The sequence below is a fragment of the Ambystoma mexicanum genome, chromosome 13, assembly GCF_040938575.1.
Source record: "Ambystoma mexicanum isolate Mex_15411 chromosome 13, UKY_AmexF1_1, whole genome shotgun sequence".
Classification (NCBI taxonomy): domain Eukaryota; kingdom Metazoa; phylum Chordata; class Amphibia; order Caudata; family Ambystomatidae; genus Ambystoma; species Ambystoma mexicanum.
This window is the reverse complement of record NC_090938.1, coordinates 491082709-491098544: the sequence shown is the minus strand read 5'-3', so window position 1 is coordinate 491098544 and position 15836 is coordinate 491082709. Positions and strand designations below refer to the sequence as shown.

The 15836-nt window shown below is 48.3% G+C and overlaps 1 protein-coding gene across 3 annotated transcripts in view; it reads left to right on the top strand.

The window, feature by feature from the left end:
- Nucleotides 1-15836, top strand: part of TLK2 (tousled like kinase 2) — a 2257819-nt gene that overhangs the window by 1440850 nt on the left and 801133 nt on the right. For all 3 annotated transcript variants that reach the window (XM_069634151.1, XM_069634152.1, XM_069634150.1), the window contains 2 exons: nt 6011-6108; nt 6795-6876. In XM_069634151.1, coding sequence (XP_069490252.1) covers nt 6011-6108; nt 6795-6876 — 180 coding nt within the window. The remainder of the gene's footprint in view (nt 1-6010; nt 6109-6794; nt 6877-15836) is intronic.

Below are 15836 nucleotides of genomic sequence, written 5' to 3'. Positions count from 1 at the left end.
CCGTTGTCGACGCCGAAGCAGTCAACGCCATCGGGGTCTACAGCGATGGCTTTGCTGGTGGTGGCTCCTAGGGTTGTGGAATCTCAGAGGAAGTCTTTGTCCAAGTCTGTGAGGCCCCCTGTCGACTCCAGACCTCCTCCTGGTCCCAGGGGACAGTTTTTTTCACTCTCTTCATGACATCTTTGAGGAGACGGAGAGGTCTGAGGTGGAGTTGTTTCCCTTTGAGGATCCTGATGTGGTTCCTGAGGCTCTTGATATGGGGTTCTCGGTGGACAGTCACTTGGAAGATCTGCATCAATTCTTGCATGACGCCAGTGTCCTGGATACGTCTCCAGAGATGGAGTTTGGTAGGCCCGAGCCTGGTGCTCATGCTGAGTCCTCCTATCAGAGTTTGATGTCGAGGGTTACAGAATGCCTCGGGTTGTCGTGCCCTCCAGTTGAATTTGTTCAGGATGACCTGACTGATATTTTGGATCAGGGTCCGTCCGCTGACCCAGTTTTGCCTTTTCATGCGGCCTTGCAGAAGAGGGTGGTGGCGGCTTGGACCGCCCCGGAGTCGCTACCGGCAGTCAATAAGTCGTTGACTAAGAAATACCGCCCATCCAGTGGCGACCCCAGCTACCTATCCACTCACCCCACTCCTGAGAATTTGGTGGTTCAGGCGGCCAACTCCACTTGTGCCTTGGCCAGGTTTTCGCACACTCTGTGGAATTGTCTCTCTCTGACGGCTGAGCATATTCCAAAGGGGGATGAAAGGGACAGCTTCCTTGCTCTTGTTCAGGATGGCAAGGATGCTATGTGTGAGTTCCTTTAGTCTGGGTTGGACACGGCCGATAGTGTGGCACGGTCCATGAGTGCGAGCGACATGATACACAGGTTTGCGTGATATGATATGATAATATGGTATTTATAACGCGCCTATACACAAGTGTTTCAAGGCGTGACGAGGCGGGGGGGGGAACAAGGGGAGACATACAGCGATCCTACTAGGCCAGGTGTCATTCAGATCGCGCAAGTGCAAGGGAGGAGGGGAAAGGGAGAAGTGCAAGGGGAAAGGGAGAGGGGAAAGTGCAGTACAGGGTAATAGCATACAGGAAAGTAACAAGGGCCAGCTAGTGGCAGTGCGAGTAAGTGCACATAAGTGCTGGGAAGGAGGGGCTGTAGGGATACAGACACAGTCCCATAGTGCAGGGGGTGCCAGGGAGGCAGTGCAGGGGAGAGTGGCTGGGCCAAGGACCGAGAAGGTGAGTGGCCCAGTTGCAGATTCGTTGTAGTTTAGTAACTTTAGCAGGGGAGAGGGGGAGAGAAAGCAGAGGCGAAGAGGAAGGTTTTGAGGTGCTTCCAGAACCGGAGATGGTTCTCCTCAAGTTTCAGGGGGGCAGGAAGGCTGTTCCAGAGCGAGGCCCCTGCAGCGGAGAGAGATCTTGCGGAAGTCGGGGTTTGCACCGGACGTGCATTTCCATCTCCTCAACATGCCCTTTGACGGATCTCAATTGTTTGGCAGCAAGGCTGACGAGAGCCTTGAGAGGTTGCAGACCTCCAAAGCAGCTGCAAAGTCTTTGGCCGCTACTGTGCAGCAACCTCTGACTTTTCGTCCTAGTGGACAGCAGTGGAGGGGTTCCTTTCGTTACTACTCCTCTTTTGGTAGAGCGAGAGGGACATCCGGTCAAATGGGCCGACGTAAAGGTCCTCAAGGTGGAAGAGGACGTGGTGCCAAAGCCACTCAAGCAGTTGCCTGTTTGCCCTCAGGTGCTGCCGCAGCCGCTCTGAAACAGCTATTAGACCTTGTCCAATTGTTCACCGGTCGGGGCCAGACTGTTTGAGCATCTGGCAGAATGGCAGACCATTACTTCAGATGCGTGGGTTCTGGAGACAGTTGCCCACGGATACTGCCTATCCTTCCCAACTCGGCCTCACGACAATCCACCGGGCAAACTCTCTTTGAACGTTCCGAACCCGCTCCTTGTGCAGGAGATATTAACCCTGCTCGAGAAAGGTGCTATAGAACTAGTGCCTGTGGCGGAGAGGAACAAGGAATGGTTTTCCCCATATTTTTTGATTCCCAAGAAAGACAGTAACCCATCTTGGACTTGCGTCGCTTGAACAAGTTCCTCAGGAAGGACAAGTTCAAGATGGTCACTCTTTCTCAGGTCCTTCAGGCCCTTCGAATTAAGGATTTTTTGGTGTTATTGGACCTACAGGATGCTTATTTTCATGTGCCGATCCATCGGAAGCACAGGAAATACCTGAGGTTCACCGTTGGCGACTCGCACCTTCAGTTTCGGGTTCTGCCGTTGGGATTGACCTCCACACCGAGAGTCTTCACCAAGCTGATGATGGTGGTGGTGACTGCGTACCTTAGGAGAGGGGGGATTCATGTCTACCCCTATCTGGACGATTGGCTGATCAGGGCGTGTTATCCCGAACAAGCCTTGGCTCATCTCTTCGTCACCTGCCATTCCCTTCACAAGCTGGGCTTCTCCCTCAATTTCAAGAAGTCGCACATGACACCTTCCCAACAGCTGCAGTACATCGGGGCTGTGTTGGACACGTCCTTGGGGAAGTGCTCGCCACCCAAGGTGAGGGCTTCTCACATTGTACAGATGGTCGACACGTTTCAGCATGCCCAGAGTCTCCTGGCTTTCAAATTCATACGGTTGCTCGGCCTCATGGCATCCTGCCTTTTCCTGGTGCCAGAGGCCAGACTGCGGATGAGATCCCTTCAATGGTGCCTCCGGAGGCAGTGGTCTCAATTCTCAGGCAACATGTCGGATCTCCTGCAGATTCTGTTGGCAGTCTCACAGGCTCTTCTGTGGTGGGCCAGCGAAGTGAATCTGATGAAAGGGGAGCCATTTTGGCAGCCTTGGCCAGAGGGGACGGTAGTGACGAATGCTTCCCTCACAGGATGGGGGGCTCATGCCAACATGCTGACCGCTTGCAGTCGTTGGATTCCGTTGGAGTCCTGACTTCACTTAAACATCTTGGAGCTGTGGGCAGTCGGGTTAGCCCTGCAGTCTTTTCTGCGTTCTTAGCACGGAAGAAGTGTCCTGATCATGCCGGACAACACGGTGACCATGCATTACCTCAACAAGAAGGGGGGTATAGGGTCGCTGCCGCTGTGCAGAGAGGCGATACAGCTCTGGTTCTGGGTGATACAGCACGGCATCTCGCTCTCGGCAGTGCATCTGGCGGGCGACAAGAATGCGGCGGCGGATGCTCTGAGCAGGCAGGGCACAGTCTCCCATGAGTGGGAGCTAGGTCAGAAAGTCGTTCAAGAGATTTCGCCCTTTGGGGAACCCCTCAAGTGGATCTGTTCGCACCCGGATGCGAACCGGAAGTGCAACGCCTGCTGCTCAAGGGAATTTCTGAGAGGAGCTTTAGGGGACGAGTTCATCATGGATTGGTCCTTCGCATTTCTGTATGCGTTCCCTCAAGTCCCCGTCATTCCTCAAGTTCTACAGAGGTTGCAGAGATTTGGTCTCACATGATACTCATTGACCCGGATTGGGCCCAGAGAGTGTGGTACCCGGACCTTCTGGAAATGTCCATCTGTCCTCCACGCTGTCTTCCACACTGGGAGGATCTTCTCTCACAGGAGGGGGGTCAGGTTCTCCATCCAGAGGTCAGGACTCTCAACCTTCACGCTTGGTTTCTGAAAGGTTGAGATATAGGGATTGGGACCTCCCGGATGACGTGATAGAGGTGTTGCCTTCAGCCCGGCGGCCGGCAACCAAGTCCCTGTACTGTTGCCGTTGGCATATGTTCTGCAACTGGTGCAGGGAACGCAATGTTGATTATTTTCAGTGTTCCATTCTGATGGTTCTTTCTTTCTTGGGTTCATTGGCCCACAGGAGGCTACAAGTGGGTACCATTAAAGGTTACCTGGGGCCGCTGTCTATTTTCAAGCACTCGTCTGAAGAATGTTCTTTCTTTAAGATTCCTTTGATTACCCAGTTTCTCAAAGGGCTTACAAATGTGTTCCTGCTGTCACCTTTTCAGGTGCCAGTCTGGGTTCTAAATCTTGTCTTGGAAGTTCTTAATGGGTGTTCTGTTTGAACCTTTGCACTCTTGTCCTTTAAGGTTGTTGACCTTCAAGACAGTTTTCTTGGTTACAGTTACATCTGCTCGCAGAGTGAGTGAGTTGCAGGCACTTTTGTCTAAGCTACTGATTACTGTGTTCCACCGGGATAGTGTTGTACTGAGGGTACGTTCTTTCCTTCCTACCTAAGGTAGTGTCTGAGTTTCATTTGAGCCAGAAGGTGGTTCTCCCTGCTTTTTATTCTCCTCCTCATCCTGCTAAGGTAGAGGAGAGGCTCCATAGATTGGACCCTAGGAGAGCTTTGAGCTTTTACAATTGTAGGATGTCCAGCGTCAGAGTGGACAACCAGATTTTTGTGGGTTACAGTGGACACTGATTGAGCCAGGCTGTTACCAAGCAGACCTTGTCCAGGTGGATTATTCAAACCATTACCGAATGCTACAAATTGGCTGGCAATGACCCCCCTGAGGGGTTGCGGGCTCACTCCACCAGGGGCGTGGCTACTTCCACAGCCCTGCAACAGGAGTTCCTGTCAAAAGCATTTGTGAAGCTGCATCTAGCACTACTCCCTGGATGCTCTCCATGGGCCGGATTTGGCCTTTGGTAAGGCGGTGCTTCATTCTGCCATCTGATTGGGTATCTCCAAATTCTGCTCCCTCCGCCTCTCACGGTTACTGCTTTGGGAGTCTGTCAAAGATGTGGAATACGTTGGAGGACATAATCCATTTAAAACATGGACCCGACACCATCGACGCAGGACACCCTCTGCCGAAAAAATGTCCAAAGCAGCACAGCTGTGGACATTACATGTTAAAGATGTGGAATACGTTGGAGGAACATCCAGTCGAAAGAACGTTACCAGTTGTTAATTAACTTGTTCTTTTGTCCACTGGAAGTGTTTCAAACATTGGAGTGACGTTTTCAGGCTTTCTACTTGTCAATCACTAATCAGGCCATCCTATGTTGATCTTGTAGGATTTTGGATTGTTGCCATTCATTGCTGCATAGACATCGCTTGATTATCATTTTCAAATATACCAAAAAGTGCATGTTTTCCTTGTAGGTTTACTTTATCCATTTGAGATGTGATTCTCTTTTGCTTTGTTATATTTGCGCATTTGTCTTGTTGACTAAGCCATTATTATAGCGTTTAGTGAATGGCGTTGGCGAGCTTACCTACCCACAAATGGCCATCTAGTCCAGAATAATTGGCCAGAGTGAAGCAAGGACCCCCATACCCTCTCCACAAAGGGTTTAGTGGGATTACTGGCTGGATAAACAGGCATGCTAATGCAATTTGCACCCCATCCAAAAAATCCTGGGCTCCTATTTTTTTTTTTTTTTTTTTTTTTAAAGGAAAATCATCTATGCATTGTCAACCTGGGAAATAGTAAAGCGCGCTCATGCTGAGTCCCTTTACTATTTCCATTGTGTCAAACTGATAATGAACTTGCGCCAAGGCTGCAGCAGATGGCGGTGGGGAGATGGCGAGCTTAAGATAAGTGCAGGTAGCAGGTGGCAAGGGATGGCCACTAGGGTAGTGGGCTGCTGTTGTCTGTGAGAGGGTGGGGTGGCCGGCAGAGTGAAAATGGCAGCCTAAGGAAGAGGCACTGCCGTAAAAGGCAGGCTTTTATTTTTCCATCTAGCCCACATTCCTGGACTTCTGATTGGATGGTGCCTTTCCAGTAGTTGCTTATTCTCCTTGGAGCTCTACATCGACCAGTTCTTTCAGCTCTAAAAGACTCCAATCACGTTTACCTTAAAGCATGCAACGTCTTAAAACAACTTCTGCATTCTTTTTCTCGAAGTTGGAGTGAAACTGTCTACTTGAATATCCAAGAAACTGTAACCTAATATGATTTAATGTCTTCAGTGTTTGTCCTGGAAACCTTGTAAGAGCAATCAAAGTTGATATCGGCTCTTAGCAATGACACATTGAGTCACTGTGATGTTTTTCTTTGTCTGTTGCAGGAAGAAGCAGAGATACAGGCGGAGCTGGAGCGACTGGAGAGGGTTAGGAATCTACACATCAGGGAACTAAAAAGGATACACAATGAAGATAATTCACAGTAAGCGATTGATGGGATCACAGAGGTAGTGGGGTAGTGAGGAGGCAGGGCATAGAAAAGAGGCTAAACATAGGATATTACAAGCCTTGGGAATCTTCCTACCCAACTCTAACTTACACTAGCATGAAATACGGCAAATATTTGAGGGGAGGACGGGGAGGGGTAGTTTTAGGGCCTACCAGGTTTCTCTCAAATAAATCACATCGCAAAAAGCATAGAAACAGTCCAAAAAGTGAAGTTGGCACAGAGCAACGATAACTTGCCCAATGCACACATAAATCAGAAGAACCGAGGTCAACTCACTGTCTGAAGGGTGCAATGGATTGGTTATGTGTTCGTAGAACAGGAAGCATTTGAGTAATGAAGCAGAAAAATAATTAAGTTGAGGAGCTAAAACTTTCTTTGCGACTTTGGGTTCCAGTCTTCTCCCTAACTGCAATTGTGTGAATAAAGCTTGCCTCACTGCTTCTGCACCTTACATTGACGGCAGCAGAATATCTGAAATTGCCCTACTGGAGCGTTCAAAACTACAATGACTGACGTTAATGTATTATTTCTTTATAGAGCAGCAATAAGGGTGCGTGTTTGTAAATTGTGCCCGCTACTGTGGTTAGGTACTACATACTTGCTTTGATCTTGAGATTTCCACACTGTACCAAGCATTGCCATTTGTTTTGTCTACTCAGATTTAAAGACCACCCAACACTAAATGATCGATATTTGCTGCTACATCTTCTGGGAAGGGGAGGATTTAGTGAGGTATATAAGGTAAGGATTGACAGCTAGTGTGCCATGTTTGAAAAACTAGATAAATGTTGTTTCTTTTAATTGCTCCCTATCCTAAAACTAGTGCACAGCCTATGTTTTTCACCCCATTCCTTTGTGCTTCAATAATTGCACATAGCTGGGACAATTGAAGTTGAGAAAATGTGATGGTCGAAAAACGTTGCTGATTCTGAGATTCAAATCTTAATCAGTTGAAGCGTATTGTATGTCGGTGCAACCTCTGTGTGTTCTATTTTTCAGTCTTTCCATGTACTCTCTGGAAAATGTATCAACTCACCTTAGTGTAAAATCAGTCTTAAAGCCATTGCATTAGACAATATTGGGCAGGCCAGGGTGTATGGAGATTTCTATATGACCCCTTCCAGTGGAAAATCCTGGGTTGAGCCTCCCCCAGCACACTGCGCTATAGTGTTGTCGGCTACACTCTTTGGTACGAGTCAGACAACATCTTTCTTGTCGCAGAATCTTTTGGGCGTGAGAGCAGCCTCCTAGATTATGCAGGAAAGACAGTTTACCAAAACTCTGCCCGAGCTTCAGGCAGGCCAATGCCGAAGTTGTAATGGCAGCAGCCAACTTTAAGGTCTGGGAAGAGCTGGGCGACTTTTGGAATGGATTTCTATACTCTGCTCTGGTGAATTTTTAGCAGGCCACCCTTGTTTAGTGAAATATAGAACACTTCTGGGAAGATAGCCATACCAATTCACGGTAGCTTGGAGAGCAGTCAAGGCTAAATCGCAGGATGAGTGGGGTGATCTGAGGTCTTTGATGAGCACACACAGTTAGACACCAAGAATTACCCTTAGACAGTAGCATATGAAAATATACAATTTATTAGGCCCAAGAATAAACACAAGTGAAAAAATGGAAAACGCACTAATATCACTACTCGAACACACACCATGGAAAATATCTGTACAGTCACTTTGGTCAATGCGGTAAAATGTGGAATCTCACCAAAACCTGTAAGAACAAAGGGCAGGCAAAGTTTATAACATTGACAGTCTTCAGAGAAGGGATACCCTAACTTTACAAATCCAGCCCTACAACGCATGGAGCCTTGTGCTCAATGTTGGATGTGCACGTAAAAGCTCTCAGTGTGCATAAAGTCAGAAGGTTCAATATCTAAGGGGCTCACAAAGTTAGAAACAGGATTCTGAAGTGTGGAAAACAGGTTCTGAGAGTCGGGGGAGGATCTGCTGCAGAGAACAAAGCTATTCCCAACTTCCGGAGGGCTTTAGGGAGCAGAGGCTACCCAAGCCAAGGCAAGGACCACAAGGGATCCTTTGTGCATAAAGATGCAATGCATGAACTGGGGGCCACAGGTAAGTGGTGTCAGTACTCCCCTCCCTTAGCTCACTTCATGTCCAGACTTGGCAGGTCTAGAGAGGGTCACCTGCAGTACGGTTTCCCACCCTTGTTTCGGCTTCAAAGTGCACAGGCTCTGCTGGTGCAGATGCGGGTCTGGTTTACACTAGGAGCTGTGTCTCTCGTCTCGGTTGCAGGACAAAGGAAGCACTGATGCAGCTGGTCTCAGGACACTTGAAGAAAGGCGTGAAAGTCACTAGCAGCGACAGTCACTGTCACACAGTGACTCAAGTTCAGCCAACTCAATGTTCTGACACATGCTGATCTCTCTGGGCCAACGAAATTTGGCAAGACGGTGCTTTGCTGTGCACGCTAGGATTCCCCCAAAGCTCGAGGCAAAACTTGATAGGACGCTCCTGCATGGATGCCAAGGTCCGAGCTGGTCAAGTCCACTGCATGGCCATGGGACACTTCCGAGAAGGATCTTTTGCAAGGCAACAAGGCAACATCGAGAGTGATTGGACCCACCACTCCAAGGGGTTGGAGCGCAAAGCAGGGCTCTATCAGGACAACAGCGGGCTCAGGGTGCCAACCTTCTGCGCTGTTCCGGATAGTCCTTGGGTCTGCTCGGCTCTTCTGGATACTTGGCTCCGTCTACAGGTCGATTCGGACCTGTTGCTGATCTGCTTGCCTACATTCAGGACCCCTTCTCATTTCCGCAAGCCCAGTGAGTGCTCACACCCAGCTGGCCAATGAGAGATCTGCCCCACTCATGCATGCCAGCAGTGGTCCAATCAGGGACCACTGCGGCTCTCATGCTCTCATACACACCAGACATCCTGGTACCCGTAGTGTGGATTGGGACCAGACAGTCCCAGCACACTTTCTGGGTGCCTACACACGTGACCTGCAGTAGCCTGCAAAAAGCAGTGGCTTTCACGGGCAACTGCATGCCCAAATAAGGGTATCCCAGGTCACAAAGACCAGGGGGAAGGCCAATGGCCAAAATGGCCAAAGGAGAAGACAAAATACCTTGTGGCACGGCCATGACGGACACTAGCCACAGTCATGAGCCACACGCTGTAAGCGCGGCATGGCTCTGTAAAATATTGTTAAAAAAACATTAAAAAGCTTCTGCTGCCACCAGACTACTATTAGGCACATTGTCCAGTTACCTTAGTGGATGTCTAGGGCCCGAAAAGCACAAAGACCCCATTGCACAGTACAGTAATGTACTTTGTGCAATGAAATACAGTTGCCAAAAGTGGCCACAAAGTAAGTAGAAAGACTAAGAGAAACACATTTCTCAGTACTGAAAGTCTGAAGGACATGTCAATTTTCCCATAACGATGAGCTAATGCGGGTGGAGTGCAGCTGAAGGCTGTGCTCCACTGGGAAAAATCAGGACAGGAGGCTTTAACAAAAGCTATTCATTTGGGGGTGTCCACAAATATAGAGGTAAAATAGCAGTAAGTGAAAGATTCCTTAACGGCGACTACATCTCTCTCATCCCTCCTGAATTTCAAGCGGGGTTCCACTCAGGCCTTGCAGAAGCTCACCATGTAGAGCAGGGCTTCATGGATGCCTCCTACCACCACCTGGACAACGCTGCTAGGGGTATGGCTGCTAACAATTTTTATTTTTTATTTATTCATTTGTATATGGTTCACAAAGAAACCTTTACAAACAAAAGAAAAGGAACACTTCTAGCACATAAAGCTAAAAGTGACCTGTTCAAGTTAAAACTATTTATACGTTACAATTGACATGTAAGCAATTGAATCCAAGAAAACAAGCAAGACAACACAAGTAGACAAAAAAAGTAAGATAACAATGAAGATTAAAAATGTCCACTAATAAGTACATCAACTACAAACACAACACATAAGTAATAGACATACTGCATATTGGCTTACATACAGGCTATATAGTAATAATACATTATGAGCTAAATCATGAAGACTATAACTGATTCATCTTGGTAAGCATTTCTTCAAGGTTATGCAAAAAACGAGCCAAAGCAAGAATTAAACGAATATGGTCGCATCTCATAGCATGTTCCCTAAATGATTGATGTGCAATAGAATTTGGTTCAGGGTAACAGGGGTGGAGCCCAACAAAAGCCTTCTATTATTTTCAAAATGGGGGCAACAGGCCACTAAGTGTTTTATCGTTTCCTCTTGCGATGGAATGCAACAGAAGCGACATACACCAATGTTCGCCTGAGATAACACAGGAAACTTATAATGGGTATGCTCCAAAAGTGGGAAACTGATTTAATTTGAATCTCATATAGATTTGACGAACCCTAGGACAAGGACATTTGAGTATGTATGCAGCACAAATAGATCTTTTTCTTTCAAAAGTGGATTAGTACTTGTAAGTTTTATTCGTATGATTGTGGTCAATCGTTTGGATCCAATCCATTTCATACATTTTTGTTTTCACATTTGCTAGAGCCATCATAAGATCCTCTACAGACTAGTTGATAAGCGAGAGAGTCTGCTGCATTTGCAAGGCATAAGATACTAATGAGGGCACCTTTTGAATGAGGAGTAGCACATTTAGGTTTTCATATAAAGAGTTGCGCGAAGACACCAATATTTTAGTATAAAAAGTAAGCTTTCGCCAGGTATGTCTTGCGGCTAAAGATATTAACCCAAGTTCATGTCGGACAATGGAGTTGGGAACAGCAGAAGCTAGTCCCAACGTGGATTTCCAAATTTGACCTTGCAATCTATTTAAGGTATCATCAAACATAAATTGACAGACAAAAGTCCCGCACCAAACAGTAGTGTCGGTTCAACTTTAAGGGTATTAAAATCCAAAACCGGCATTAATGGGCAATAATGAGAATTTCCCATACTTCCTCACAATGATCTTCATTTGCGAAAGTAAGGGAGGCAGCTTTGCTTTCAACTCTGCTGTCCATTACTTAATAGAGTTGGTATCCGATAAGTGATACCCCAAATAACGTAATGAGGCTACCTGCAGGATGTTTTGACCGGCCATGTACCATTTATATTGTTTTGGACGTCTATTATTAACAAAGACAATAATGTTCGATTTCGCATAGTTCGCCTTTAAGTTTTGAGCATATGCAAACTCATGAAAGAGAGTGAGCTTTCGTTGAAGTCCTGCGGGTGTTCTATCGAACAAAATAATGTTGTCCGCAAAACATAGCCAGTGTATATGTAAGGTCGCTATTGTAGCAGGGTACATGGCAGCATCTCCCCATAGTTGATCAATATCTCATAGATATAAATTAAAAGGTGTGGCTGCTAGATTGCAGCCTTGCTTTACACCAGTCATGGTCAAAATATTAGAGGTGATCGCACCCTCCTGATTAACATGTACCTGAAAGGAGGTATTAGTGTGTAATAGAGCAATCAGCTGTTTCAACCTCCGCAGAATTTTAGCCCATAAGATTTCCCTAATGACTGCATCGAAGGCAGATGAAAGATCCAGTGATGCAGCATATAACAGCCCTGTTTTGGTGACGTAAGTTGGAGCCAAGAGGTGTGCCAAGACCGTGGCATTCGGGGAGGTACTCATATTGTTTCTGAATCCAATTTGATATCACGAATAAATATCATTCTCCAGCATTGGATCTTTCATGGATTCACATGCTTAGAATATTCCCCGTCGTCAGACTGGGACCCCTCGGTACACATATATAGCCTTTTCCAATAGGAAAACTTCCGACACTTTTGTGTCCTATCTACGTCCCTTTAGCACCCGCCTACGCATGCTCCGTAGGCCGTCCCCGTATAAGAGGCCCGCCCCCGCGGTTCCCCTTCAGATTTCAACCGTCTCCAAAGTAGTGGGATCTCCTCGTGTTGTCTTACTATTTTGTACAAGGTTGCATTACTGGATTTTTGAGTACAGAAAATGTCCTCCGTGTCAGGAAAAGCGCTGTTCCGCCCATGCGCGACGTGCGGCTTGAAAAAAGTTTACGAGGGGGACGGACATATGGATTTTATATATTGCCTCCACCCTCATCATTCGGCGGATAACTGCGACATATGCAAAGGGTTTTCCCAAAAAACCCTTAAAGACCGCAGTCGACGACTGGTGGCATGGCTGAATGATGGAGCGGGGGCATACCCCCCTTCGGAGGTAGGCTCCACACAATCGGCGAAACATCACGCCGCGCTACCTCGTCGGAACCACCGGCGAAGAAATCTCGACCGACGGAAAAAGAGTCGTCTGGAAGAGACTCCTCGTCAAAGAAATCATCTTCATCAAAAAAGCATGAAAAGGAAAGGAAATCCTCCTCGGGCGATCATCATAGATCGACCACGAGTCGAGAGTCGAGTAAAAGCAAGTCAAGTGTGGAAAAGGCGGGACCGCCAAAACCACCTGCTAAGTCACCGTCGTCGACGGCGGCCCAGTCATCGGCCTCCACCCTGCCACTTACGCAGGTGGCATCCACCGTCCCACCGACGACGACGTCGACGATGGCCTCGTCAACGGGGGTTCTACTGGAGGCCTGAAGTTTTTGATCCGACCCCCCCCCCCGGATACTTTACTACAAGAACAGGCTGTGTTGCTGTCCTCGGAGGACGAGAACGAAAAAATAGCTGGCCCAGCAGACCTAGGGCTAAGAGTGGCTGACAAGTCGTCGACGAGGGGATCCGTTATACCGGTATCTGCCCCTCTTCTCAATCCTCAATCTGTTTTGTCGTTGGAAATTCTGTCCACGCTTCAGTCGTTGTTACAGTCGTTGGACCAGAGACTACCTCAGGCAAACCTGCCACAGTCACCCGTCGACGAGCCGGGCCCGTCCCGTCAACCGACGCACCTACGCACGCCAATCTCAGCACTGGCACAAGAGGAAGGTGAGCTGCCAGATTCGGAGTCTGACAGGGGAGCCATGTCGGATATCTCATCATCCACCTCCAGGGATCCAACCTGGGAGTCAGAGGTGGAGTTGGAAACCCCTAGAAGCCCAGCTCACCCGTCCCCTCCGGACGACATTGCGTCATTCCATTCTATGATGGAGAAGGCATGAAAAGAATTTGGTTTGTCCCAGGAAGAACAGAAAAAGGACTGTTTTTTGTTTGACCACATGGGTAAGAGAAGGAGATCTGTGTTCTCGATACCAATACTAGACCATGTATGGAAGGAGGGGTTGCAGACAATGCGTCACCCGTTTTCAGAGCCGGCAGTGAAAGGACGCCTGGAAAAAAAAGTTTAAGGCTCCAGAGTCTACCCCCAAGTGTTTATCCTCCCAACCAACGCCAGACTCGGTGGTGTCGGCGGCAGCGGCGAGGAAGGCGAAGGCCCAGCGCAAGTGCACGACTCCTCCTGGGAACGAAGCGAGACGACAAGATGCCTTTGGCAAAAAAGTGCTATCCGTGGGAGCGACCACAGTAAAGGCCGCAAACTCTCTGGCAATTGTTGCCAGATACGATAGGGAGATGTGGCACAGGCTAGCTCCGTTGCTTTGTTCATCTTCCGGAGGAGTATAGGAAGGCAGCGATGCTACTCGTCCGAGAAGGTGAGGAAGCCTCAAATCACGCAATAAACATTGCGGTGGACCTCGCTGAGTCAGGCTTCAAGCAAGCCAATAATGGGGTCGTATTACGTCGACAGTCATGGCTTAAGTGTACATACTTCAGGCCAGAAGTACAATACAAAGTTTTAGATATGCCCTTTGAGGGAGACCTTCTTTTCGTGAGAAGGTGGACGAAGCCCTAAAGGGAATGAAAGAGGACTCCGACACGGCACGTTCATTGGGTGCCCTCCAGAGTGGCAGAAACTACAAGTCTTTTCGTCCCTTTAGAGGGGCTTCAGGTAATTCAAGATTCTCTGCATCTGGAGACAGATCCTTTGGCAGATCAGCTTACCCCTCCCAGGGATACAGACGTGCCTCCCAAACGGCAAACCGTCGATGGAACTTCCAGACTTCCAGGAAAAGACCATCATATCCGTTGTCGTCGAGAGACAAGCAGAATAAAGATCAGCAGTGACATACAACACACCGTTCTGGGGGGAAGAGTTTCAGCATATGTCGACGAATGGGAACGAATAACGACGGATCAATGGGTGCTGGATACTATAAGAAACGGACACTCTCTACAATTCAAACACAGCCCTCCGCAAATTCCACCTGCGTTCACCGCTCATTCCCATCTGAAGATACTGCAACAAGAGTTAACACTCATGTTAGCAAAGGGCGTGATAGAATTAGTCCCAACATCACAGAGAGGTCAAGGAGTCTACTCAAGGTATTTCGTCGTAAAAAAGCCGAACGGCAAATGGCGTCCCATTTTAGACTTACGCGATCTCAACAAGTCATTAAAGAGCCTAAAATTCAAGATGCTCACTCTGCAGGAAGTGATCCGCGCCGTTCAAGAGGGGGATTTTCTAGCGTCCCTGGATTTACAGGACGCGTATTTCCATATTCCAATGTGTCGGAAACACAGGAAATTCCTAAGATTTGTAATACGGCGGACTCACTACCAATTCACGGTTCTTCCTTTTGGGCTCAAGACCTCCCCCAGAACGTTCACGAAATGCCTGGCTCCAGTAGCGGCCTGGCTAAGGAAGCAAGGCCACCATTTATACCCATACCTCGACGACTGGCTGGTAAGGGGATCCTCCCCAGCGTCGACCAACACAAGTTTACAAGCCACCATGCAGCTTCTACAACAGCTGGGATTCGCCATAAACTTCGAAAAATCCTCCCTGCAGCCATCGAGATCGCTGGTATTCCTGGGGGCACAGTTCGAGACCCAGTTAGGGCTAGTGAAACCTTCTCTCGACAGAACCTCAAGACTCAATCAACAAGCATGCCGACTATGGCGAAACACCAAGATCTCAGTGAGAAAATACGTTACGGTCCTAGGGGCCATGGCATCCTGCATCCATCTGGTGGAAAACTGTTGCCTATTCATGAGGCCAGTCCAGGAATTCCTCGCGGAACGATGGACGCAGGCTCAAGGATCGTGGTCAGACAAGATAACCATCGACGACGACAAGCTGCTTCGGACCCTTCAGTGGTGGCAGAGTTTCCACAATCTGAACAACGGCGTACCCCTACAGGAGCCGGAGTTTCAGCGAACCATAGTCACAGATGCGTCCCTAACTGGATGGGGAGCTCACATGGGTGCTCTCCAAACACAAGGACGCTGGTCTCCAACGGAGTCACTCCTACACATAAACGTGTTAGAGCTCAGAGCAGTACGATGGGCCTTGAAGGCATTCCTACCACACATCAAGGGCTTGCGAGTACGAATACTGACCGACAATACAACAGCCATGTTTTATCTGAGGAAACAAGGAGGGACGCGATCAAGAACTCTTTTCATAGAAGCCCAGAAAACATGGCATTGGGCATTAAAGCACGAAATTTCCATTGTGGCTCATCACCTTCCAGCAGTGAGGAACTCCCAAGCAGACTCCCTCAGCAGAAGCATGGCCCAGATACACGAGTGGGAAATGGACACAGTTCACCTGATGAAAGTGTATGGGGTCACCCCTCTCTGGACGCCTTCGCGACCAAAGACAACAAGAAATGCGAGCAATTCGCAAGCAGATGGCCTCAAGAGGGCTCCAGGGGGGGAGGCATTCTCCTTCCCATGGACGGACATGTTCCTCTATGCTTTTCCCCCGTTCCCCCTCATACGGAG